Source organism: Natrix helvetica (genome assembly GCF_964273705.1).
Source record: "Natrix helvetica genome assembly, chromosome: 7".
Taxonomy (NCBI): Eukaryota; Metazoa; Chordata; class Lepidosauria; order Squamata; family Natricidae; genus Natrix; species Natrix helvetica.
This window is the reverse complement of record NC_138558.1, coordinates 65,944,643-65,969,485: the sequence shown is the minus strand read 5'-3', so window position 1 is coordinate 65,969,485 and position 24,843 is coordinate 65,944,643. Positions and strand designations below refer to the sequence as shown.

The window sequence follows — 24,843 nt, the reverse complement described above, 5'->3', positions numbered from 1 at the left end:
TGATGGTGAGAACACAAACAAGTGTCCAAAATAAGATTATCATTCCCTTAGAAGTGGGGGGAAAGACAGTAATCTCTAGCTGTTTTAAAACAATTTTTCTTAATGTACGGGGACTATAGAATGTTATCAATGCAGGTATTTCAGTACATGAACGAATTAGCCCTTCAGAAATAGCCCCATGCTGAAATAGCATATGGGTGGGTGTGGGTGTGTCTGTGTCTGTGTGTGTGTGTGTATTCCTTGCTAGAATGGTTGAACGGATAAGATTTCATCCCTGTGCTGTCAGTCCCTTTAGTCTTAGCTCTTATGTAAACTCTTTTCAATTGTAATTGTCTTTATGTTTATCATTGCATCATTTGTAGGCTTCCCAAATCATAGTGAGACAGGTTGCATATACATTTAATGAATAAAATGAAGACCTACATAGTTATTCTGAGATCAGGCTGGTTCAGAAAGATAGGTAATGACTTGCTAAATACAATTTTATTAAAATGTTACTTGTTGTCTATGCCAACAAAAATATCAGGGAACACTCATAAATTGTGAACCTGATGTTTCAAAATTAGTTAAATCCCAATTTCAGAGCCTGGCTTTCTACTGTAATTCTCTGTTTAGCTTTGATTTAACTTGTTCATTCCCAGGAGTCATTCACAAGCTTTAATTTAAAGTATGATTGAAACTTAAAATTGCAATTTTCAAAGTATCTTCAGATTTCAGTTTAGATCAGGGGTGTCAAACTCGATTTCATTGAGGGCCGCATCAGGGCTGTGTTTGACTTTGGGGGCAGGGTTGGGTGTGCCCAGCTCAACATCACTTGGGTTGGGGGTGCCTGTAAGCCCAAGCGCTCTGCCAGCGAAAATGGGCTCCCAAGCTCCGTGTTTGGCTGGGACGGCCTCCGGCAACCCTCTGCTGCAGTGGTGGGTTCCTGCCGGATCGCACCGGATCGCGCGCTCCCTTTCAGCGCTAAACCCGGAAGTACGGTCTTGCCCCGCCCCTGGTGACGCGACGACGCTTCCCTGCGCTCCACCAGCTCGGCTGGGAACGGAGACGTTTCCTCAGCGGAGCGGAGCGCCTGAAAGGGTTAGGGTTAGGGTTAGGGTGCCAGGCTGCCACCACTCCACTGAAGACATTGCTGAGCAGAGAAACGTCTCCGTTCCCAGCCGAGCTGGTGGAGCGCAGGCAAGCGTCGTCGCGTCGCCAGGGGCGGGGCAAGACCGTACTTCCGGGTTTAGCGCCGAAAGGGAGCGAGCGATCTGGGTTTAGCGCCGAAAGGGAGCGCGCGCGATCCGGTGCGATCTGGCAGGAACCCACCACTGCTCTGCTGGCAAAAACAGAAGCTGGCAGAAGCATCGCAGGCCAGATTTAAGCCCTCTGCAGGCTGGATCCGGCCTTGGCACCCCTGGTTTAGATGACAACAGCATTCTTGAGGCATCTCATTCCAGAGCTTGGATGATCTCTCAGTCTATTACAGCATAAAAGTTCAACCCTCTCTAGAGTCTACAGCAGGGGTCTCCAACCTGTGATCCATGAGGGGATTGTAAACAAGCCACGGAAATGGCCGGTGAATGCGCACACGCATCCTCACTTGTGTAAGCAGTGAGCAAGTGCATGCTCGCGGGCTGCATTTATGTTGAAAATGAGCAGCAACAGCTACTACATAGACAAGAGACACCCAAATTTTCAGTTTTAAGTGAGGACTAGGGATAGCATTGAAGAAAAGTAAATATTCCAATTTCATTTGCCAAAGTAAGCTGTCTATTATTCAGACTGATTATTTTATCAACCAGAAAGACAATCCTAAATGTAATACTTCATCAGCATCATCCTTCAAACAATACAGAAAGGAAGAAATATATAACACGGATAAACATTTGCCCACCTTCTCAGCCTACCAATTGCCAACTTCTACAGTACCCCCTCCCCCATATGTGAGCGTTGTACTTGTATTCAAGTATGTGCTTGAAGCTACACTTTAATAGCTATGCATTAAAACTATTACCTGTATAATAAACCACCCTGTATAACATTATTTCCCTACGTGCATATAGTGATCATTCTCTCTTACTCACAGAAGCAAAGAGACTCTTCCCTCCTTCCAGAAGAAAACCAGTAAAATATAAGGAAAAAACAGCATGTTGAGATGGGGAAAGGGAAGGGATAGTTGCACTAGAAGGGAAATGAAGAGAAAGTGATGAACCAAACTGATGAGGTGAGAGAAAGAGGCAACTAAACAGGGGAAAAAATACAGGACAGAAAAGGAATGAGGCCGGGCCCGGCCATTTCCATTTTTGAAGCCATGTCTGCAACTATTTGCATCTCCCACCCATTCAATCATTGCCAGCAGCATCTACTATTCTCAATGTCTATGGAGATTCTCAGTCATCCAGGTCATGACAGTTCCAAAGGTACTTTTTCAAAAGGCAACAGGACTTTGTTTTTCCTTGAAGAAGTCTTGCTTCTCATCCAAGAAGCTTCTTCAATTCAGAAAAAGTACCTTTGGGATTACAATTCTCAATGAACACCATCTCTCCATTCATGTAATCATGGGAAAGGGTCAATATTGCAATTAGGCTTAAAACACTGAGCTTAGGCTTATAGGCTTTTTGGGATTTAAGAAGTAGTGTTCAAAATTTATTTCAGTAGGTACAGGTAGCCCTCGACTTACAGTTCATTTGGTGACCATTCAAAGTTACAATGGCACTGAAAAAATGGACATATGACCGTTTTTCACAATTACGACCTTTGAAGCATTCCCATGTGATCCCGTTTTGTGACCTTCTGACAAGCAAAGTCAATGAGGAAGCCAGATTCATTTAAGAACTGGGTTACTAACTTAGCAGCTGCACTGATTCACTTAACAACTGAATCAAGAAAGGTGGTAGAGTGGAGCAAAACTCACTTAACAAATGTTTTGCTTAACAACATAACTTTTAGGCTTAATTGCGATCGTAAGTCGAGGACTCCCTGTACAAGGCTTGCTGTATTGGTAGTTCTCAACTTACAACCACAATTGAGCCCAACATTTCTGTTGCTAAACAAGACAGTTGTTTAGAAAGATGACCTTTGTTGTCACAGTTAAGTCCATCAGTGCAGTTTTTATCTAATTCATTAAGAGAATCTGGCTTCCCCATTGACTTTGCTTATCAGAAGCCATCTGGTCACAAATGATGATCACATGACTCCAGGAGAGTGCAACTGTCATAAATACATGCCAGTTGCCAGATGGTTGAATGATCCTGGGGATGTGGCAATGGTTGCAAGTGTGAAACCAGGTCATAAGCCTCTTTTTTCAGATAGTCCCTAAATGAATGGTTATAAGTCGAGGACTACCTATACATTATAATGTGCATTATATGTATTAAGTAAAGCAGAAAATTAATCCATCATTAAGCATTTGTTATTCTTCATGATTTCTAAAGAGTGAATCTTACCTGGTCAGCCCCAGTGAGATGTATGAAACTCTCCAGAATTGATGAACTCAATCTGTCCATTACATCTATGGCCAACTCATCATCACCCTAAGAACACAAATATCTGATACATGACAAAGTCAAGACCGCATTAAGATAAACACAGACACACATAACAATTTGCTTACCTTAGTCATGTCTAAAACGGTGAAGAGAGCTCTTATTTCCTTAAGACAACTGACAGCTAGTCTTCTAGTGGCAGATCTTGTGCTACAGAGGATAACCAACGCAAAGCCTTCAACCACATGGAACACATTAGAATAAGGGGTCCTTTCCAGGGAAAGGGTAGGAGTAGTTCCATTGGCTACGCCACGCTAAAAGGTGAGAAACAGAAATTACTAAAATCAATGGGATCTATTCATTTGTATTTATGCTTTCCAAATACATAGGGCCACATAATGGGCACTTTTACTGCCATGCAAACAAATGGGACAACATTTTCATCCAATGTAATAAGGGTCAGGCACCTTACAAGAACAAGACCAATAGTTGCACAGCTCAATCATCCATGTATTCACATATCTAACATAATGCCCACATTCATGGGAATTCATTACTCAATTAAAAGACATACCGCATTTTTCGCACTATAGGACGCACTCCCCCACCCCAAAAAAAGTGGATGGAAATATCTGTGCGTCTTATAGAGCGAATGTTGTTGAAGCCCCGCCCAACCACTGCCCCCCACCCTTTGGCCGTTTTCATCCTCCCGTGCCTCATTTTTTGCCTCCGCATGCCCCATTTTTTGCCTCCGCACATCCTGTTTTTGGCCTGTTCCAGGTGGTGGGGATTGCTGCCACCTATCACCACCACCGGCAGCAATCCCCATCACCTGGAACAGGCCAAAAACAGGGCATGTGTAGGCTGAAAATAGGACATACTGAAGCGGCGATGGGTGGCGACGATTCCCGCAGCCTGGAAAAGCTGATTGGCGGTATTCCTGGAGGCCATTCCAACTGCCAATCAGCTGCTCGTGCTAAACCAGGCTGCGATAACATGCTGGAGCTGAACAGGCTGTTTGCTGTAAGGATGCTAGCCAGATGAAAACTGATGGATGCTGGGAGGCAGGCAGATTTTTTTCTTGTTTTCCTCCCCAAAAGCTAAGTGCGTCTTATGGTCCAGAGTGTCTTAGAGTGCAAAAGATACGGTAAATTTATACAGTATAATTGTACCTGAGTTTCTTGGTTCTTGTTTTGTATTTGGGCTGCTTGTTTCCACTGACTGATCAGCTGCACTAACATCTTAACTGCATTGTCCAGGAGAGTAGGGTGCAAATCAGTGACTTCACGGACAATAAAATAAACAAATCCTGACAAAACATCTTCCCGCCAATCTGGAAAATCCAACATTAATGCTTGCAAAGTATTGAAAGCCAGTGCACGCAGTTCTTCGTCCATGTGAATGGTCAGCCTGTTGACAATGTTTTATTTTTTAGAAACCCATGAAGAATTAGCCTATTATAAAAACAAGTTAAGTCTGAAGAAGATGAAAGGCAATATACAGGGTTGGAATGGTAATTTGGCAATCCTTGCATTATGCATATTTAGCAATGATGCCTGGTACAGATACAGAACTTCAATTGGTTTAATTGTAATTAAATTATTTCTGAAACCAGAAGTAAATTGTAAGTTCACTCTTTTCTCAAGTTCTTCTACTCTCTGAAATTAACTCCTATCCTTTCACTATTTGTATTCTTCCTTATTACTTCAGAATTAAATACACTTTGTGTATCACTAGCATAGGTACTATTGATTTGCCTATAGCCATCCCAGATCAGCAGTCTACCAGATCTGAACCACATATCTGCCAGACAATAGATGAAGCTGTGATTTGTTTAAATCCAATTCAAATTCTAAGGTACAATTTGAAACTATAAAACTCTACCTAGAGCAGACCCATATAAATGAAGAGTTAAGTTCTCCTGTATGAACCTGCTCATTCATTGAAATCTACCTGAACCCAACATTTATATTAACTTTAATGAGTCGCCAATATTTGTAGATAAGCCTTGATCGTGGAATACCTTCTGCTAACTTTTTACATTTTAAGCAGCAAATGAGAATATTTTGTTTTCATCTTAGAATGTATATTTTAGATTGTATTTTAGAAGGTATTTTTCAGAATAGTTCCATAATTTCAAAAAATGATCTTTTGTAAATATCTGAGGAATCTCCAACTATTCATAATTTTGATTTTCTAAGACTATTTTATTTTCTAATGACAATCTGGGGGATAAAAGGAACTCTTGGAGCTAATGATGATAATGAAATATTCCAGACTCTCATTTTTTAAAAAATATAATAATTTCATCTTAAAAGTTTGACAAAGAGATAAAACAGAGATGTCTGAGGATACAATGGCCTCTCTAGGGAACTTGCTGAAGACCATTGTTCACTCCAGTAAAAACCAGGCTAGTCTTACCTTGCAAGCAGTTCAATAAGGTCATTTCTGCTCATTCCATCTGGTATCAGTCTTGGGATAGCAGCAATACAAGTTCTAAACAAATCAATTTTTGGTTTTCTCTCACCACTGTGAATGAGAATATCACATGGGTTTATTTCACAGTGACTACATGGATTGTATATCCACACCAACTGAAGTATTATATATTTTAACTGATCTACAGAAACAGATAAACAATTATATATATTTGGCGTATTCGGGTCTTTTCCCGTGTAAGATTGAGAGTATCTTGGCGACGTTTAAATGAGGTCCCACTCGCCATATTCAGGCTGGTGCCTTCGGCTTCGTGCTCGGCTTTGCTCATATATAAATAAAATACATATATAAATAAAATGATTAAGCCCTGATTGAAACAATGGCTTATTACACTAAACCAGTGGTGGGTTCTGGATCCCGTTCCAACCATACTGGTTGGAACGGGCCCGGCGGCATCCACTTGGACGCGTGCAATGCACGCGCACACGTGCACAATGCACGCATGTGTCTTAGCACTTCCGCAGCGCTCCAGCAGCTCTGTGGAGCATTGCGCAGGCGCTGTACGTGCCATGCGCTTGAGCGGAAGCCTTAAAAGACAGGTAAGGAGCTCGGGCGGGTGGATGGGCCCTCTGGAGCACCGTACCAGAATGGTATCTGGTTCTGAGTTGCCCAAGCCGCTGAGGTGGCAGCGCTTCTGGTCGAGTGAGCTGTCATCCTAGAAGGTACCTCCTTGCCCTGTTGTTAGATCGGGTAATGAAAGGCACAAAAGGCTAGCGATAACAACAGCTCTTTATTGATATAAGGACAGGCATCCACTGAATACATGGTCGGGCAGCTCCCTTTTTAAAGGGGAGCTGTCCAGCGCTCCAGCCAATCAGGGGCCTTTCTGTTCCTATACAAGAGAGGACCTGAGTGGAAACTACTATTGTCTTGCTGCAACACCAGGGGGGGAGGGAGTATCTAACACCTGTTGCATGTAGGCCAGTTTAATGCAAGCCTTCAACCATCAAGATATAGTGGAAGGAGAGACCTTCCGTCCCATCGAACCTGATGAAAAGAAATGAAGAGTGCTTCTCAACGACGAAAGGTCTCAGTCCACTTGATGTACCTGCGGAGAGTGCGCCTCACATCTAGCTTGTGCCAGGTGTGCTCTCTAGGATGCTGCGGGTGAGGACAGAAGTTAGGGAGCATCACCTCCTGAGACCTGTGAAACAGTGAGTTCACTTTTGGCAGAAAGGTCGGATCAAGTCTGAGGGTAACACGGTCCGTATGAATAATGCACAAGTCCTCACGAACCGAGAGTGCTGCCAGCTCCGACACCCTCCTAGCTGATGTGATGGCAATGAGGAAGACAACCTTCAAGGTCAGATGACGGAGACTGATGGACCTGATAAGCTCAAATGGGGTCTTGGTCAGTGCTCTGAGGACGAATGGAAGATCCCACGTGGGGAATCTGTGAATAACAGGTGGATCCAAGTTGGAAACTCCCTTTAGGAAGCTTTTCACCTGAGGATGCTGCGACAAGGAGACTGTGGAATGACTAGTCAAGACGGTGGACAAGGCAGCTACTTAGCGACGAAGAGTGTTGGGCGCCAAGCCTTTGTCCAGACTGTGTTGCAGAAAGTCAAGGATTTGTGGAATGGTAGCAGAAGCTGCAATCACACCTTGAGAGCAGCACCAGGAGTCAAAGGCGACCCAAGTGGCGTCATAGATGCGTGTAGTAGAGGGGCGTCATGATACCTGGATGGTAGAGATGACCTTGTCAGAGAATTTGTCCTTTCTCAAGTGGTTCCCCTCAAGGACCAGATGGCTAACTGGAGCCAGCCGGGATCTGGGTGAACTATGGCCCCCTGGCTTAGGGATAGAAGGTCCAGTGTTATCTTCCAGGGTCTGCGGACAGAGAGGCTGACTAGGTCCGCATACCAGGATCTCCTGGGCCAATGCGGAGCTATGAGAAGTACTTCTGCTCCTTCGTCCAGGATCTTCTGGACCACCTGAGGTATGAGGGGGAGCGGAGGGAACGCGTACAAGAGTCCTCTCGGCCAATGGCAGCGAAGGGCATTGATTCCTTCCACTTGTGGTGTGCTGTACCTTGAAAAGAATCTCGGGAGCTGGGCGTTCCCTGGGCTGGCGAAGAGATCGATCAGCGGAATACCGAACCGGAGGGTGATTTGATGGAATGAGTCCGGGTGGAGACTCCACTCCATGTTGTCGATGGTCGTCCGGCTCAGCCAGTCCGCTCACACATTGTCCATTCCAGAGATGTGGTCTGACTTGATTAAGGCCAGATGATGCTCCGCCCAACTCCCTAGAGATTCTGCTTCCCCCCTGAGGGTTCTGGATTTGGTGCCCCCTTGGCAGTTGATGTGGGCCTTTGTTGCTATATTGTCTGTGAGGAGCAACACATGCTGGCCCACAATGTCCTTCTGGAAGTGGCATAGTGCCAGCCACAGCTCCAATAGGTTGATGCTCTGTGTCGTCTCTCTTTGTGACCACCTCCCTTGCGTCACTTGCTCTTGAAAGTGCGCACCCCATCCCTGGAGACTCACGTCGGGGGTGATCACCAGTCATTCTGGTTCCCTGAAGAGGCAACCCTTCATCACTGCTTGGGACTCCCACCAACGAAGAGACCGCTTTACCTTCAGGGGAAGTTTGATCTGCCTGGGGGAGTTGTTGTCCTTCGCCCTTTGGATGGGGAGAAGAAGCCACTGAAGTTCGCGAGCATGTAGGTGAGCCCAGGGCACTATGTTGATGCAGGAGATCATGAGACCCAGCAGCTGGGTCAGGGAGACGATGGAACTCCACTGTCTGACTCTTGCCTCCTGGGCGCAGGTTGTGAGGTGGCGCAGGCGATCTGGCGAGAGGAAGACTCTGCAACGCTCCGAGTCGATGAGGGCACCGAGATGCAGGATGCGGGTGGACGGATGCAGTTGGCTCTTTTCTCGTTTACCGAAAACCCGTGCTGTTGTAGCGTGGAGATTGTGAGCTGGACATCTCTGATGGCCTGTTCAGACAACGTTGATTGAATCAAAATGTCATCCAGGTAGCAGAGAAGTCGTATTGGACGAGAGCGTAGATGTGCCGGCACCACCACCAAGATCTTCGTGAAGGTCCTTGGCGCCGACGACAGGTCAAAAGGAAGGGCTCTGTATTGGTAATGCCTGCCATCGTAGAAAAACCTGAGGAACCTTCTGTGAGACCTGCGTATGGGGATGTGCAGGTATGCCTCCTCCAGGTCTATCGAGGTCAGCCTGTCCCCTCGTCTGATGCAACTCATGATGGTCTGCAGCGACTGCATCTTGAAATGCTTGTAGGCCAGATGTCGGTTTAGAGCTTGAGGTCCAGAATGGCCCTCCACCCCCTGGAGCTTTTGGAGATCAGGAATAGAATAGAACGCCTCTCTTTCCTGCTCTACGGGGACTGCCTCTATCGCATTTATCTGTACGAGATGATGGATCTTGGCCTGCATGCGTTCCTTTTTGAGGGGAGAGGAGGGGACAGGACACCTGACAAACATTCTGGGAGGGAAGGAAAGGAACTCCAGTGTAAGGCCCTGCCTGATGGTGTTGAGGACCCAGGCGTCCATGGAGATCTGTTCCCAATGGGAGGCGTAGAGTTGGAGACGCCCGCCTATGGGAGCCTCCTGTTGGTGGTCACTTGGACCTGCGGTAGGAGCGGTTGTTGGAACCGCCACGAAAGGGGCGATGGAAGGGCTGTTGTTGTTGGCGTCCCCTGTCCCTGAAGGTGGATCTGTCCTGACCCCTGTCATTACCCTGGGGGTATGGTCTCTGATAGGAAGTGCCCGGGTTTGAAAAACCCGACCCCCAAAAGGGCTGCCTACGAAAAACGGAATTTCCCTTCTTCTCAGGCTTCTTAGAGGTGGTGGGAAGCACCTTCCTCTTATCTTTGGCTTCAATTAGAAACTTCTCCAAGGGCTCCCCAAATAGTTGGCTTCCTTTAAAGGGGGCAGATGCCAATTTCCATTTTGCCTTCATGTCTGCCTGCCAATGCCAAAGCCACAGCAGGCGGCGGGAGGTGATGTTAGAAGCCAGGGCACGGGAGGCAAATTTGGCAGCATTGAGGGAAGCATCAGCCGAATACTCCACAGCTGCAATTATTTTGTTAAGGTCATGCCTCCACCTAGATCCCAATGATGGGGGGTGTGCTCTCAGCTGTCTCAGCCACAGAAGTGAGGCTCTGGTGAAGAAGGAGGCCGAGGATGAGGCCCTAATAGACCAAGCGGCTGCTTGGTGAGTTTTATGACATGCCTTCTCTGCCTTTTTATCTTCAGCTTTGAGCCCCTTAAGGAGGTCGGCTGGCAGAACTGAATTAGATGTGAGAGAAATGATGGGGGTGTCCACTAGTGGCAACTGTAATAATTCATCCAATTTACTCTCAAACGAATAGAGAGTCTTATCAACTCTGCTAGGGTTAGTCAGGGAGCCTGGCTGTGCCCACTGCCGTTGGATTACGTTAAGGAACATGGTGGGAGCTGGAACCAGGTCCTGCGGGGGGGGGGGGTCTCATCAAAGAGACCCTCCTTCAGGTCCTGAGAGTCCGAAGTGGAAGCGGACCCTTGGTTGGTTACGCCCAATTGGGTCGAAGCCTTTGCCTTGTGTAGTATGGACTTGAAAATGGACAGGTGGAAAAGGCCCGTAAAAGCAGGTTTTTCAGGAGGAGGAGTCTCATCCTCAGAAAATTCCCGCTCATCAACATTATCATCCTCCAGGACTGAGGCCTCGGTGACTATAGAGGTGCCTGGAGATGGAGGATCAACAGACTGACCCTTTGGGACAGACCCCTTGCTAGGTTTGGCTTGAGAGTTTTTTGAGGCCTGGAGCTTCTTACGGATGCCAGCCTCTATGCCCCTTTCAATAGCCTGCTCGATTGCCCTCTGAATATGGGTTGGGAGATTGGCATCCACTGGGTTGCCTGGTGACTCCAATTCTCCCCTGATGGGATGTCCAAGGGGGAAAGGCTCCTCTTCAGGCTCATCACAGCCAAAAGGACAAATTTCCTCCTGGATAGAGGACGACTCTGGGTAACCCAGGGAAGCTGCAGGAGAAGAGGCCTGAAAGTATTCCCTCGGGCCCTGTGGGGAATTACACTACCCTGGGGATCCCTGAGGAAAAACCTCTTGGGGCTGGGGTCCCTGGATGGCTGCCCAGAGGAGATGGACAATTTCCTGACCCTCTCGAAGGTTTTTTCAAGGGCCTTGTGTCTACGGGCCTTGGCCTTAGACAAAGCCTTGCCACCTCTGGGTTTGGTATTCCCTTCCCCTTGGAACCCTTCATCTTCTCCACCACCAGTGAATCTGGCCTATTGCATTTCACCGTCTCCATAGTCCTCAGTCGCTGTTTTGGACTTCTCAGCCATCTGCTAGCCTTTACTCAGGAATCAGTAGACCAGGACCTGTAGGACCGTAATAGGCACGAGAGCTGCCTTCAATCAGTAGACCTGGACCTGTAGGCGAATGCTGTCTTCAATCAGGAAGTAGCAGACCGGGACCTGTAGGCCAGTAATAGGTGCGAGAGCTGCCCTCAATCAGGGATCAGTAGACCAGGACCTGCAGGTGAATGCTGTCTTCAATCAGGAAGCAGTAGACCGGGGACTGTAGGCCAGTAATAGGCGTGAGTGCTGGATAATGACTGTGCGCTTCTCAGATGCGTTCAATAGATGGGAGAATGCCCCAAGGGGTCAAACCTCTCCCAGGCCGCTGGTGTGATCTTCGTTGGAGTGGACGGACCTTGCCAGCGTCCCAACTAAGGCCAATCCACTCCTGCGGCATCTACGCGCTGAGGGAGAAGGCGCAAAACTAGAAACAGCCGCCAGAAAAAAAGTGCCAAAAACACGTTTAAAATGGTCACCGCGCCTCTCCGGAGTCAGCGGGAGCTGTCAAACAGCGCTCCGGGCCTCCACCGAGGTCTCCAAGCGGTCTTTCAAGTTAAACACAGCTGGGGGGTAAGGAAGCGTCCTGCTGTCCCCCCCCCCCGCGTTCGCCAGCAGCCGCCGGACAAACGCCCACGCACCACACTGTTCTACCAGTGATTCCTCCGGACTCCCTCAGCTGTCAAATTGCGATCTTCGTTAAACACTGTAATTTTGCCCTATCTAACAGACAAAAATAACAAAAATTCTAACTAATTTTGGAGAGTTCCGTTTATTTGTCCAAAGACTGAGGAACTCCCCCAAAACGCGTCGGAACTGGGCTGGACTGAGTTTTTGAACTGGCCCTCAATGAGGAGAGGAGGTGTGGCTAAAAGAATCAGTCCTTGGGCAAATAGACTGAATTTAACCCATGCTTGGACTCTCCAAGCAGCGCACAGGAGAATAAAGAGATCTAAAAGCTCTATGGAAGTCTGGTTTCATTGATATATCATTCTGTAGTCAGTTTTAAACTAAGTTGGCAGGTGACGTCCACATAGTTTCTAGAATATGCCTGGGTAATTCTCCACTATTTTTGCTAGCAAAATGTTATAACTGCTATAGTAATTATTAATAGTTATTTACTAAATTTATTATGGCTACCCACTTGAAAAGACTGGGCAGCTTACAACATTCGAACGTTAAATAGTTAAAACATAGCAGCAAAACATGGCAATCTAGACCAAAAATTAACTTTTTTATTAATAAAGATATCATTCCAATGTTAAGTAAAGTTTAAAATGACTCTGCACTGAATTGGTTGTACTTAATTTGCTACTTACGTGATCATATCTTCCGGTTCTTTATTGGTCATCTGCACACTTGTCATGCACATTGGCCTTCCAACTTCTTTGTCTAGATGCCTAAGTATGCTATCTAATGCTTTTCTTACTTGAGGATAGTATATTGACATTCCTGGAAGAATAAGTTCAAATCATTTGTTTCTTAAATGATTCTTGAATCTTATTAGATACAAGTGAAATCCTGTAAACATTACTTAAAACAAAATACCAGTTTTATTTGAGTTTTATTTTAAAATATTTTTAAAGTCATAAATTTAAATTGGGCATGTGCCTACTCAAATATTGATTAAACATTTAAAAATATTTATTCAATTTATTCTGACATTATTAATATCCCTGAATCCAGTTTGAAGGAACAGAACTGTATTACTTCTCAGTTTAAAAGTTGACGTTGAGAACAGAATGAGAAATAGGTCCTGCAGTTGGACTTCTGAAGCATTCCAGATTCAGGCAGAAGATCCAGGGTTCTACTTGTTACTACTAGTGCAATAAAATTGGGTGCAGGGTAGTCGGCTACAAAGTCAGAAGAAAAAAGGAGTAAACCACCTAATTCTTTCAAAAATCCTAATGAATTACTATAATGTAATTATTACAATTATCAGATTCACCACCTTCGGCTTGGCACCTAGCTGGCATCTTGCCTTCAATGAACCAGAGAAGGGAGGTGGAACAAATGGGCAATAAAAATGTATACCTCAATGGTGGGAAATTGGGAGGGGGGGAATGACAGCTGAGGAAGAACAGAGGGTTTGCGAATCTGCCGGTATCTTCAAGACCATTTACCCTGAAAGTGGAATTTCACCAGCCTAAACATCTCAGCGTTTCCCAAAATATGCCCGATTGGCTACACACAGATGGGCCATGTGGGGAGGGCCAGGGAAACTAAGGGGTTAGTTTTGTATTGATGCGCAGGAATTTCAGATTCCGCCCAACTCTACTGCACTGGGCATCTCTTAGTAAAAGTACCTTTCGCTTCAATCAAATGGAGTTGAGTGTTTTACTTCCCTAGAGGATCAGACTGGGGCAGGTCTGACAACAATTGTGAACTTAACAAATCCAAAGCTTGCCTTTCCTTTGTAATTTCCACTTATAATAGATGGGCTTGAAGGTTGGATGGGTTCTCTCTCAAATATTAACCACTCCAAGTGTCAGAAAATAATACAATATTTCATTGATATTTTGAGTTTCTGTATGAATGTGTGTAATGTTAGGAGAGCCTCCAGTCTTCCTCAAGGTAAAAAGAAGGCTTTCTCACAAAGTTAAAAAATACTTATGCAAATGTTTTTGGTGCTTAGAATATTTATAGATTAGTATTTCAAAACTTTACTTTTCATCTAATTTCAACTGAAGTGAAATAAAAATAAGCATATGAAGAACAAGGTCTTTGTTCAGTACCATTTAGTGCTGCTACCAAACATTGTAGTACTCAAAAGCATAAGCAATTAATGTGGTTAATTTGATTGTGCTTGAAAAGTTACTTTTCTATCATTTGCTATTTTTAATAATAAACACATTATTCCTTTCCCAAACCATAAATTACTCACCTATAACTTTTGCTTCTTCATCAGTCAGAGTTTTATTAAGAAAAATTTTCTTTACACGGAGAGTATTTCCTGATGGAAGGACAACCCCTGTAGTTGGCATAGGTGGCTCTCCATCCTTCTGCTGCAAACTGTCTGCTATCACAAGGAAGACTCTGAGACCTATATTCATTCTCTGCAGAAAAACAGAGGAACATCTATCAGGGACCAGCAAGGATTGCAACATACCACAGATTGATGTTGTAAAATGAATAAAGGTAGCCTCTCTCCATCCCATCTTCATCTGCCATATCCATGTTTAGTAGAATAGAGCTTTTCTTTTATAAAATATAATTCTCCCAAGACATGCAAATGGCATCTCACTTAAATTAAGCACTAAATGACTTTTTAAAATCTGCTTTAAACTGGACCAGTTCTTGTGTTTCTATTGGCTAAATGAATAATAAAATACTTTAAATGTCAGGTTTTGTTCTCTCAGCCAGCCTTACAAGGAGTCATTTATGTATGATTAGAATAACCTAGCCACCAATATCCAAGAAGAGGGAACATCACATGTCATGAAGTAATTTGTGCAACGATGCCAGGCCACACTATATTATTATGGCTATATTACAGAAACTGTTAAGATGGATTTTGGCTTTGTACAACATTAAACATCTGTTATGATTTGTAAACCGCAATTTATGACTTAGTGTGACATCTGAAGCCAGACAATTTTAGCTCATTCAGCAAGTATGGGAAGAATATATGGCTTTGGAAATGACACTCAAATCTATCGAGTCAAGATTTTTTCAGACACATATGCTTTCTTCCTCCTTTTTGCAGAAAGAAGAAATAGGGATTCTGTTTCACTTCAGCCAATTCCAAATGTGTTATTGTATTAAAATTCAGGATTTAAAATAAACCTTATTCAATTGCTAACACAAACATTACAAGTGTTACATTGTTAAGATGGTGTGTTGAATTGGTTCGTTATAACTGGAATAGTTAGTTTGCCTAGCACAAGAAAGGATTGGCCAAAGAGAACAAAATCTTGACTTATTTCTTCTCATAACTGCAAAGGCAGATTGGAGGAGAAAGGAGCTTATCCTTAAACACAAGAGTTTCCCACAGCTTTCCTTTTGCTCATCTTTGTGTGACCACAATCTCTAGCAAAGAATCCAAAAATGATTAAGATACCAGCATAGATAGTAAATAATTGGACTAACTAGGCAAAGTTTTAGAATTGAGAATTTGTTTTCCATTTCTTTTAATCTTTTTTCAGAAGTTGTTTACCAGTGCCTACTTCCTTAGGCAGAAAGAGACTAACTGGTCCAAAGTCACCCAGCTAGTTTTCTGTCTGAAATGGGATTAGAACTCAAGAGTTTTCCAGTTTCTAGCCCAATGCCTTAGCCACTATGTCAAATTATCTGTAGTATTTCTAGGAGATCCTCATTACAGTGTCTGTGTTTATAATCTTATTAAACACAAATTGCATACAATATTTTAATTTCTCTTTTTTACCTCTGGATTAATAGTGAAGGTTTTCGGGGATTTTCCCACACTGAGAAGATCAAAAATAATTTCTTTCATTGCAAAATCCAAACGTTCCTAGAAAAAAAAATCACAACTATATAAAACTTTTTATAAACATATGTTAAACCATTTTAGCAAAAATGCTAAACTTGACTTGCATGGTAACTGGTATAAATCTAATTAATTTTATTTATTTTTATTTATTTAAGAAAAAATGTATCTTCCCAAATTACTCTCATTTTCCCCATTTATTATGGTAATTTAAATTTTAATGTAAATTAAGGGGAAAACAGAAAATAAAATATTAAATATATAAGTATATTCAAGAGCGAGGTATAAAGGGGACGACGACATGATAGAATAGCGAAGGTAAGGGAATAAGAAATGATATTAAATTATATTAGGGTTGGCAGAAATACCATCCCAAGGAAACATAAACTGAGTTTTGAAATATACACTAACAATAATAGAAAAAGAGAGAGAGAGAGAGGAAGAGAGAATGAAAGGAAGATGGGGGAAAGAAGAAAGAGGTAAGGAGAGGAGGATGGAAAGGAGAGAAAGAGAAGGAGAGAGGGTAAGAAGGAGAAGAGTATGAGTAGGGGAGATGTAAGGGAAGAAGGAAGGGGAAGGAGAGGAGGAAGGAAGGAAGTAGAGAAGGGAGGGAGAAAAGAAAGGGAAAACAAAGTGGTGTTACAAAAGAAGGAAGGGATGGTAAATAAAGCAACCCAAACTGTATATTATAACCTATTAAATGAAATAATAAATGTATAAGAATGATAAATGTAAAGAAGAATAATAATGATGTGATGTATACTTAAAATGGTATGTAAGAGAATAAAAAAATAAAAAATTCTTTGGGACAAAAAAAGTTGTAATGTAAATTATTTAAAGATATTTGTACTATCATATGTTGATCAATGTCCCACAAAAATATGTGCCTAAATTTAAGATTATCTGAAGCTCAAATATTTTCTCCTGCCTAGGCAGCTACAAGCCAGTATTACATATTTTATATCACTGGGTTTCAAATTGTTGAAACTTTTTTTTATAAGAGGCTTATTAGAAATTTACCAGTGTAGAAATCAAAGTGGCATACAAACATTTCTAAAAGGAAACTGTATTTCTTCGCTGATTTCTATCCTTTGTACTCAATGGTGAGATCCTGCTGGTTTAACAACTGGTTTGGTGATCGCGCGATTTGTGCGCGCATGCGCAGTTTGAAAAAATCTTCACTTCTGGGGTTCATCGGAGGAGTAACATAGCTGATTCATGCGGCAATCTGCTCTGCCACACAAATCAGCTGAGAAGAAAAAGGTAGAAAAATATCACAGGCAGGTAGGTGGGCCCATCTGATCGTCGGGGCGAACCGGTTCGCTCCCAGCTGATTGTCAGAGCTACCGGTTCACCCAAACCTGTCCGAACCGGTAGAATCCCACCCCTGTTTGTACTGTATGTGCTACTGTGTTCAAAAATGACTGAACATCAAAAGTGGCTGACAGATTGATGTAAATAATAATCCAAAATCCTATAAGCAAGTCCTGCTACACGGGGGAATGTAACAATTTCAAAAATCAGAGTTATAGTATTTTTTAAGTATGGAAACCTAAATTTTAAGTCTTCTGTTTATTAACAGTACCTCTGAGTAGTTTGAGCAGATTCTCGTGTGTCAATTTAATATACATCACAGTTTTCTTAAGAAGGTTAAAAATATGTAACTTAAAACTTCTTGTAGAACATTAAGGTTTAGACAGGGGAATGAGCAAATTCTGAAATATTTCAGGCAATTATCACATTTGGGCTAAAGCTTTTATAAAGAGGATTTACCTGAGCAATGAACTGAATAATTTTTACAAATATGTTCAGAGGTGTGTCTCGAGGGACCACACTGCGAGAGCCTTTTGGAAAAAGTGCAGATACTATGCCCATCAGACGGCTGTACAGGGAAACATGTAGAAGAGAATATTGAAAAATCCCATTTTTCTACCAAAAGGCAGCCACAGCATTTTTTTAACATTATCAACATTTTAGCCCATTGAAAAAAATGGCTTACCTCTGTGTTACAGTGTTGCTTTCACATTTTATTCTAATAACATAAACCCATAATAATCTATATAGCGATTCCAGTGCAACTCGAGACATTTTCGGATCTTTATTCTGTTAAAAACATTTTTAAAAAAACTGTTACTATTGCACATAAGCCTCACTGCAGATAATTATTTAGTAGTAGCTCTAAGAACCAAGACATTCCTAAAATTATACTTCAAGTTCCTGCAATGGCAAAACACTGGGCACTCAAATTAATGTAAAGATATTAAAGTTAGTTAGAAATTAATTCTCTGTATTTTTTTTCATAAATGTAAGAACCATATCAATATTTGTAGTTTAAGTGAAGTGTTGTTTCAGACTGTGCTTTGTAAAACCTGTCCCAGAAAGAATCCAATATAATTCCCATCTCATTGCCCTGCCTATTGCAGAAAATGTCTTCCTCCACAGAATCTACATACGTCAGAAAATCAAAGCTATTTCAGTCTTTACTTAAAATGAAAACATGCTTTCTGTGATTCTCGGAGGAAATATTTAAAGAAAACAGTATCAAATAGTAGTAAGAAAAGTACGGTTAACAAGTATCTTTTCCCCACAAATAACTAATGTATAATACTCTTTTTGAGATACGTTAAAACAGAACTGCTTCTTCTAGAGAGTGAAATAAAATATACAATGAAACAACAGAAAAACATGAAGCAAAGCAATTTCTTACTTTACTATGACAGCATATTGACTCACCTGAAGTGTTTCTATTTGTTTTCTGATACTGTTGTTAGATGGGATCTAAATAAAGCAATGCAAGACAGCAAAACATAACAAACATGAGAATGGGAAGCACATGCATGTTAGATGAAAAAATAAAAAGGACAAACAGAAAGCTGTTTACTGGGGCTCCATTCAACAGAAATATTTTGACAGAGAAAAACTCTATTTGTATAAGCAATAGCAATAGAACTTATATATTGCTCAACAGTGCTTTATGACACTCTCTGAGCACTTTACAACATCAGCCTATTTGCCCCAATAATCTGAGTCCTCATTTAACTCGGAAGGATGGAAGGCCGAGTCAACCTTGAGCCTGTCAGGGTTGAACTCCAGGCAATGGGCAGTTAGTCTGTAATACTGCATTCTAACTACTGCACCACCATGGTTATACACATGATTTGGATATTACAGTACTGTAATTCAGTGTCCTTAATATTCTGTATGTTATTTACAATATCTCACAATCACTGTTTAGAAACTATGTGCAAAGATAGTCTACATCTAAACTTGGATTATATCAATGAAGACGTGAACAATTTTGTACATTTAAAAAATAGCTGCTAATATTCCATAGAAAATTGATCACTTTTAAGATTATCTATAAAGATTTTATTATTATTTTCTTTTATAATTCTAAAAAATGCAAAAATAATATTTTCCTACCGTATTTCCCTGAAAATAAGACAGGGTTTCATTTTCTTTTGACCCCTGAAATAAGCGCTTGGCTTTATTTTCAGGTGGTCTTATTTTTTTGAAATGCAGGAGGCAGCGAGCGTGGTCACCTCATGGCTGCTGTTGTGTTGCAATATTTTCGGGGAGGGCTTATTTTCTGGGGAGGGCTTATTTTAGTGCATGCACTCAAAAGCGCAATTGGACTTATTATCCGGGGAGGTCTTATTTTGGGGAAAACAGGCTATTCTCCTTAAAAGTCTATTTTCTTTCTTTCGTGGTTTACAAATATTTAAAACTACTCATATTTCCTTTATGACCTAAACATCTATTAAGCAGACTACAATCCTATGCAGTAAGGAACAAACTTTACTGAATTTAGTGGGATTAACTTCCAGTAGACATGCATAGGATTACACAACCTTTAATCTAAAGGTTGATCCATACACCCAACCTAGTTATTATCAATTCACTTAAACTCCACGATAAGAAATTGAATCATACATCGGTGCAATCAAATCAAAGTATTATGAAATTAATTGCATTAGGATAAAATCCCAAATATTCAATAACTGGAAGTTTTGAGTTGCTCATCCACATTTTCCTGTATTGAGGTAAGCAGGCTGATAATTAAAAGTTTTGTCAACCAGCATTCTGAGAAATATCTTAAAAGATACCTTATTAGTTCTGACACTTTATTTCTATAGGCTCTGTATTAGTTTTATTCTGAGTTGTGCTAACTTACTACTTAATGTTTTAAAACAATTAAAACATGTTAAGAGAAAATAGTAGAGAACTAGATTTACTTGACAGATTTGTTAGTTATAAAATTTGAGCATAATTATGATTCTATTGTAAAATCTCAGTATGTTGGATATAATGCATGAACTATTTTTTCAAATCTGTTTTTTAAAAATACTGTAATATTGCAGATTTTTAATAAACAAATTAATTTTTAAAAATTAAATAAAAATACTGTAATAGCTTTAGTACTTTCTATTGAACAGAGCCACATCATAAAATGTTATGTTGTTAGGGGAACAAAACTATATTAAAATATGTGATACATGCTATATGAGAACTAAAATCCCTGACAATGGAAGTCTTTATTTGCTCATTGTCAGCAATGTGATATTTCTAAATAAGAAAATTAAAAATCCCTTTATACCCCTTTATATTTAACACATAGCAACAACAGGTAGACAGAGACAATAAAAAGGGAGGTGTTTCAAAAGAGTTGCCATTGTGTAAAGAAATACACACAACTTTGACAAAGTAAATAGTAAGAAAAGGAATACTATCCTAACACATCCAACTGTTGAATTGTTGTTGTTACACAATTTAAAGCTAGGCAGTTGTGAATGCAAGCATTAACAGCAATATTATTAACAAAATCAATGAAGCATGTATATTATTCAAATGTTACAGCGACATTAATTAAAACGTGCTTTTAGATTTTCCATTAAAATTGTCTCCACACCTTATACAATGGATGGCATCATAAACAAGGCTATGAGGCACACTATACAGTACATTATTGGAATGGTGAATGTTCCACTACCCTACGACTTCAAACGGATATTTCCACAATAACAAAAACAGAACTCAAAAGAGTAAGCAAAGTTACATACAACATATAATACTTCTGTTCCGTCCTGTGATTCTAATAAATATGCAGACATAGGCATGGCTGTCTGCCACGACTAATTACAGAAATAAAACCACCCTTTGGCTAGGAGGCTAGAACGCTATCTTCAAGAAACCAAGATTAGACTTACAGAATGCTTTCTCAATGGCTAGTAAAATAGACTGTTGTTTCCTGCAAAGATTCCCCTCCCGTCGCTCTACCTATAAACTCTTTGGGAGGGGCCACAACCTTAGCCAGCTGTCCCTACTTCCTTCTATGATGTCTTTTCCACAGCTGTTCCTTTCTCCTCTCAGCTCTACGCACATGAACATCAGGGATAACCTCCCTGTTCCTCTTCACTGCTCCCTAACTCAGATGCCACCTGGTGGCCAACAGGCTTCTCTAGTTCCTGCTCTGACTCCAAACACCCTCCAGAGTCTTCTTCATCCTCCAGAGCACTCCCACAATGGTCTGAGCTGTCAGAGTCCATCGTGCTCAGCTGGCCGCTGCTGGGCACAACAACTTTGTTCTGATCTCTGATGCTATTATTGCTTTTCTATCTGCTCTTTCCCCCATCCTTCAGCTTCTGTGCACTTACAGGAGAAAGGGTGGGTTTTGGTAATAGATCATCTACATCAGTGATGAGCAACCCACATTAACATAAGGCTTCTCAGCCCTGTTACTGTATTTTAGAGTGTTTTTTCAGGTTATGCCACTGAAGCTCAGTGTTAACACTATTTGTTTTGGAATATATGATCCTCCCACCCACTTTTGTATAAGATTAAGAAGATAAGTATTTGATTTAAGATTCTGCAATCTTCAAACATCACTCCCCATACCCCCCTTTTGTTCAATCATGTCCGATTCTTGAAGACCCAGACAATCCCTGCAAGGTTTTTGGGGGCATTTTTTGTCAGAAGTAGTTTGCCATTGCCTCCTTCCTAGGGCTGAGACATACTGTATTTTTTGGAGTATAAGACGCATCAGAGTATAGGGTTTTGAAGAGGCAAATTTTAAAAAAAAGTTTTTGCACTTCGCAAACCTCCCCAAAACAACTAGTTTTTCAAAAAAATGGGCCCGTTTTTTTTTAAAAGGGCATGAATAGCCTTTAGGAGGCTTGTAGAGTGCTCATGGGGGTGGGGGTAAAGAGCAAAAAAGCCCTGTGTTTCATGAAAACAGGCCCGTTTTTTGGTCAAAAAAAGGGCATGGATAGCCCGAGGTACCAAGTTGACTTTGTGTCCAAGACAAGACTCAAACTCACAATCTCCTGATGTCTAGCCTGATGCCTTAATTGCTACACCAAACTGGCTCTCTTAGTGTCACTTGTTTGCCTTTAACCTCCCATTAAAATGCAAACGGCTTTGTTGTGGCCCGCCGGCAGCCAGCAGAGGTGGCAGCAGAGTTAAACAGTGAGAAGGTTGGGGAGGAACAGGGGAAAGTCCTGGGGGCTGAGGGAAGCTCAGAGGAGGACTCTGCATCGGAAGCAGAGGGGGAGCTAGACAGCAGTGAGGCAGAGGAACAGCTGGAGCCTGTCCCCAGTGTGCGCATTCGCAGAGCTGCCAGAAGACAAGAACAACTAAGAAAGCAGGGTCGACTTGGGAGTAAAGCCACGCCTTGGAGGTGATTGGTCCCTCCCACAGGAAACAAAAGAGTAGCGAAGAGGGAGGGGGTGTTTGCAGGAAACAATTCATTCTTTTGGTCATTTCAAGAGTGGAAAGTGCTGTTTGTGTCTATAACAGACTCTATGTCAAGTGTTGCCTTGCTCTAAGTTTGGAAACTAATTATCTGGCAGCTCTCTGAGCGAGATAAGGAATTCACAGTCGTGTAAATAAAAGAGGTTTTGCCAGGACCCAGACTCTGTTTCATGCTTGCTAAGGAACCCTAGGTCAGAACAGGCTTGATATTTTAGCATCCAACTTGGGGCAATAAAAAATGTAGAAACAACACAAAAAAAGTAAGGAAGTGCAGCTCCTGGCTGCAAAAATATTGCTGATCTTTGGTCAACATCAGAACTGTACTCAAGAAGGCTCTTGGTCTTAGGTACAGTTATCCCAAGCAGCTTCCATTGGAAAGCAATATTTGAAAAGGACTCATGAGCAAGTCCAACTTCCCCAAGGTAAATTTCTAAATAACTGGAATTCACAATGGATAAAATGAGCACAGGCAATGTGAAAAATCAATTTTGAGAAATATGCAGGAATAGGTTATTCTGACTTGAAATAGTTTCACATTACAAGCCTTATGAATAGGCATCAAATAGGTTCACAAGTTATTGTGAGCTACAAGCATTATATTCTTGCCCTGATAACGTTCCCTAATTGCAATCAAACCATTTGTTACCATCTGTAAACCACAAGCTCAGAGAACACCAAGGACTCTACCCTGTTCAATCCTGAGTTACAAACTCTTCTATTGGAGTCTTACATTTATTTTATACGGACATTATTTTGTGGTTAATCTAAATTGAGAATATTACTTACTAAATATGACAGGAGCATGATGAAACAGTCCTTACCTTCAAATGAGACAGACAATTCTGTAGGAAGATATGCCAGTTATTTAGAAAAAACTGCTTCTGACTGACACACAACAAACAGGTGATCAATGGATATAAAGCCTGTGACAAAGGAACAATTTGTTACAACTTTCAGGAAAAAAAAATAGCATGGCTGGTTTATTAAGCATGCAAACTCAGCCACTGTAAACTTGTGAAAAATGATTAATGGACCAATGAGCTGTATATATGTAACAAACTATGGTGCATTCAATAAAGTGTGGTTAAACGAACCACAGTTTGGCAAATATTTGACGGTATATGCGTTCTTACATTAGCCAGAATCCTGATACATAAATGAATCTAAACTGTAATAGCAATAGCACTTAGACTTATATACTGCTTCACAGTACTTTACAGCCCCTGGTTTACAGACGCTCAGCAAACAGCCCCACCCACATCCATTTTAAACCAATATGGGAAAACAGCTTTTCTCTTCAAACAAAACTTAACATAGGTTTGGCACTTGAGAAAAGTTTTCTAAACATCAGTTTACAGTACTGAAAATGCTTCCTTCAATTGCTAAATATATAAATAGAGAACCAGTCCATAATATTAAATAATTTGATTACAATTGGATTAAAATAACTTCAGTTTAAAATATCCTATCAAGAAAAAAGCTTGTCAAATTCTGATCCCAGATATTTGCTTTGTGACATACTATCAAATTGCATGTACTGTATCTTAGACAAAAATTAAACCATTTAAAAAATACCAATGAATGCTTCTTTCTTGAGCTCAGCTCAAAAGTTGTCTGATAGAGCATCTCCACAAAATTTTTCAGGCATGGCACATTCACTTCATTTTTAACAGCCTATAATAAAAAGAAACAGATCTACACTATATCTTCAAGGAAAAAGGCAGTAAAAGAGAAAATGATACAAATCATGAGAGTCATGTAATACTTTCTCACAGATTTAAATCCTGCTGTTAAAAATAATTCAGTTATACAACAAAACACTTAGTCCAATTCCAAACACTTTATAGATTTTTCGTTGAATTGTGAGAAGGTGAATTTTGCCCTTAATTTTACAAGTAAATCCCATAATGGATTTAAAAAAAAATAATCAAATATTTGGTTGTAAAAAAGAATTAAACTACATTTGTCATTATCTGTATGGCAAAATACACTCAAATACAAAAAAATGGGTTTTTCAGACCTGCAAACTCCATTTGAGGAGAAAAGGTCTCTACTTATGCATAAATACAATACACTGTATTTGTGAAATAATAAATTATACTTACAGCAGCAACAGGGATGAGAATTTCTACAAACAAACCAGCAAGCGAATGCTTTATGTCTTTATCTTTTACCTCCAAAAAATACTGTGCACATTCCTGCAAGAAAATAGTTATCAAATTTCTGTTGTATACCATCTTCTTCAGTAAGAATAAATGAAAATAACAGGAAAACAAAACCTATTGCAGATAAAAGACTTGATACAGGTAACAAAATAGTCCAGTTTAAACTGGAATGAATTTGGAAACC

General features: G+C 41.2%; 1 protein-coding gene across 4 annotated transcripts in view; it reads right to left on the bottom strand.

Moving 5' to 3' along the window:
* Positions 1-24,843, bottom strand: part of FRYL (FRY like transcription coactivator) — a 205,934-nt gene that overhangs the window by 75,483 nt on the left and 105,608 nt on the right. For all 4 annotated transcript variants that reach the window (XM_081959286.1, XM_081959283.1, XM_081959285.1 and 1 more), the window contains exons 9-21: positions 24,600-24,692; positions 24,070-24,168; positions 23,316-23,417; positions 18,478-18,522; positions 17,744-17,847; positions 17,518-17,626; positions 15,682-15,768; positions 14,182-14,353; positions 12,617-12,749; positions 5,892-5,999; positions 4,643-4,880; positions 3,599-3,784; positions 3,432-3,518 (exon numbers count right to left, since the gene is read on the bottom strand). In XM_081959286.1, coding sequence (XP_081815412.1) covers positions 3,432-3,518; positions 3,599-3,784; positions 4,643-4,880; positions 5,892-5,999; positions 12,617-12,749; positions 14,182-14,353; positions 15,682-15,768; positions 17,518-17,626; positions 17,744-17,847; positions 18,478-18,522; positions 23,316-23,417; positions 24,070-24,168; positions 24,600-24,692 — 1,563 coding nt within the window. The remainder of the gene's footprint in view (positions 1-3,431; positions 3,519-3,598; positions 3,785-4,642; positions 4,881-5,891; positions 6,000-12,616; positions 12,750-14,181; positions 14,354-15,681; positions 15,769-17,517; positions 17,627-17,743; positions 17,848-18,477; positions 18,523-23,315; positions 23,418-24,069; positions 24,169-24,599; positions 24,693-24,843) is intronic.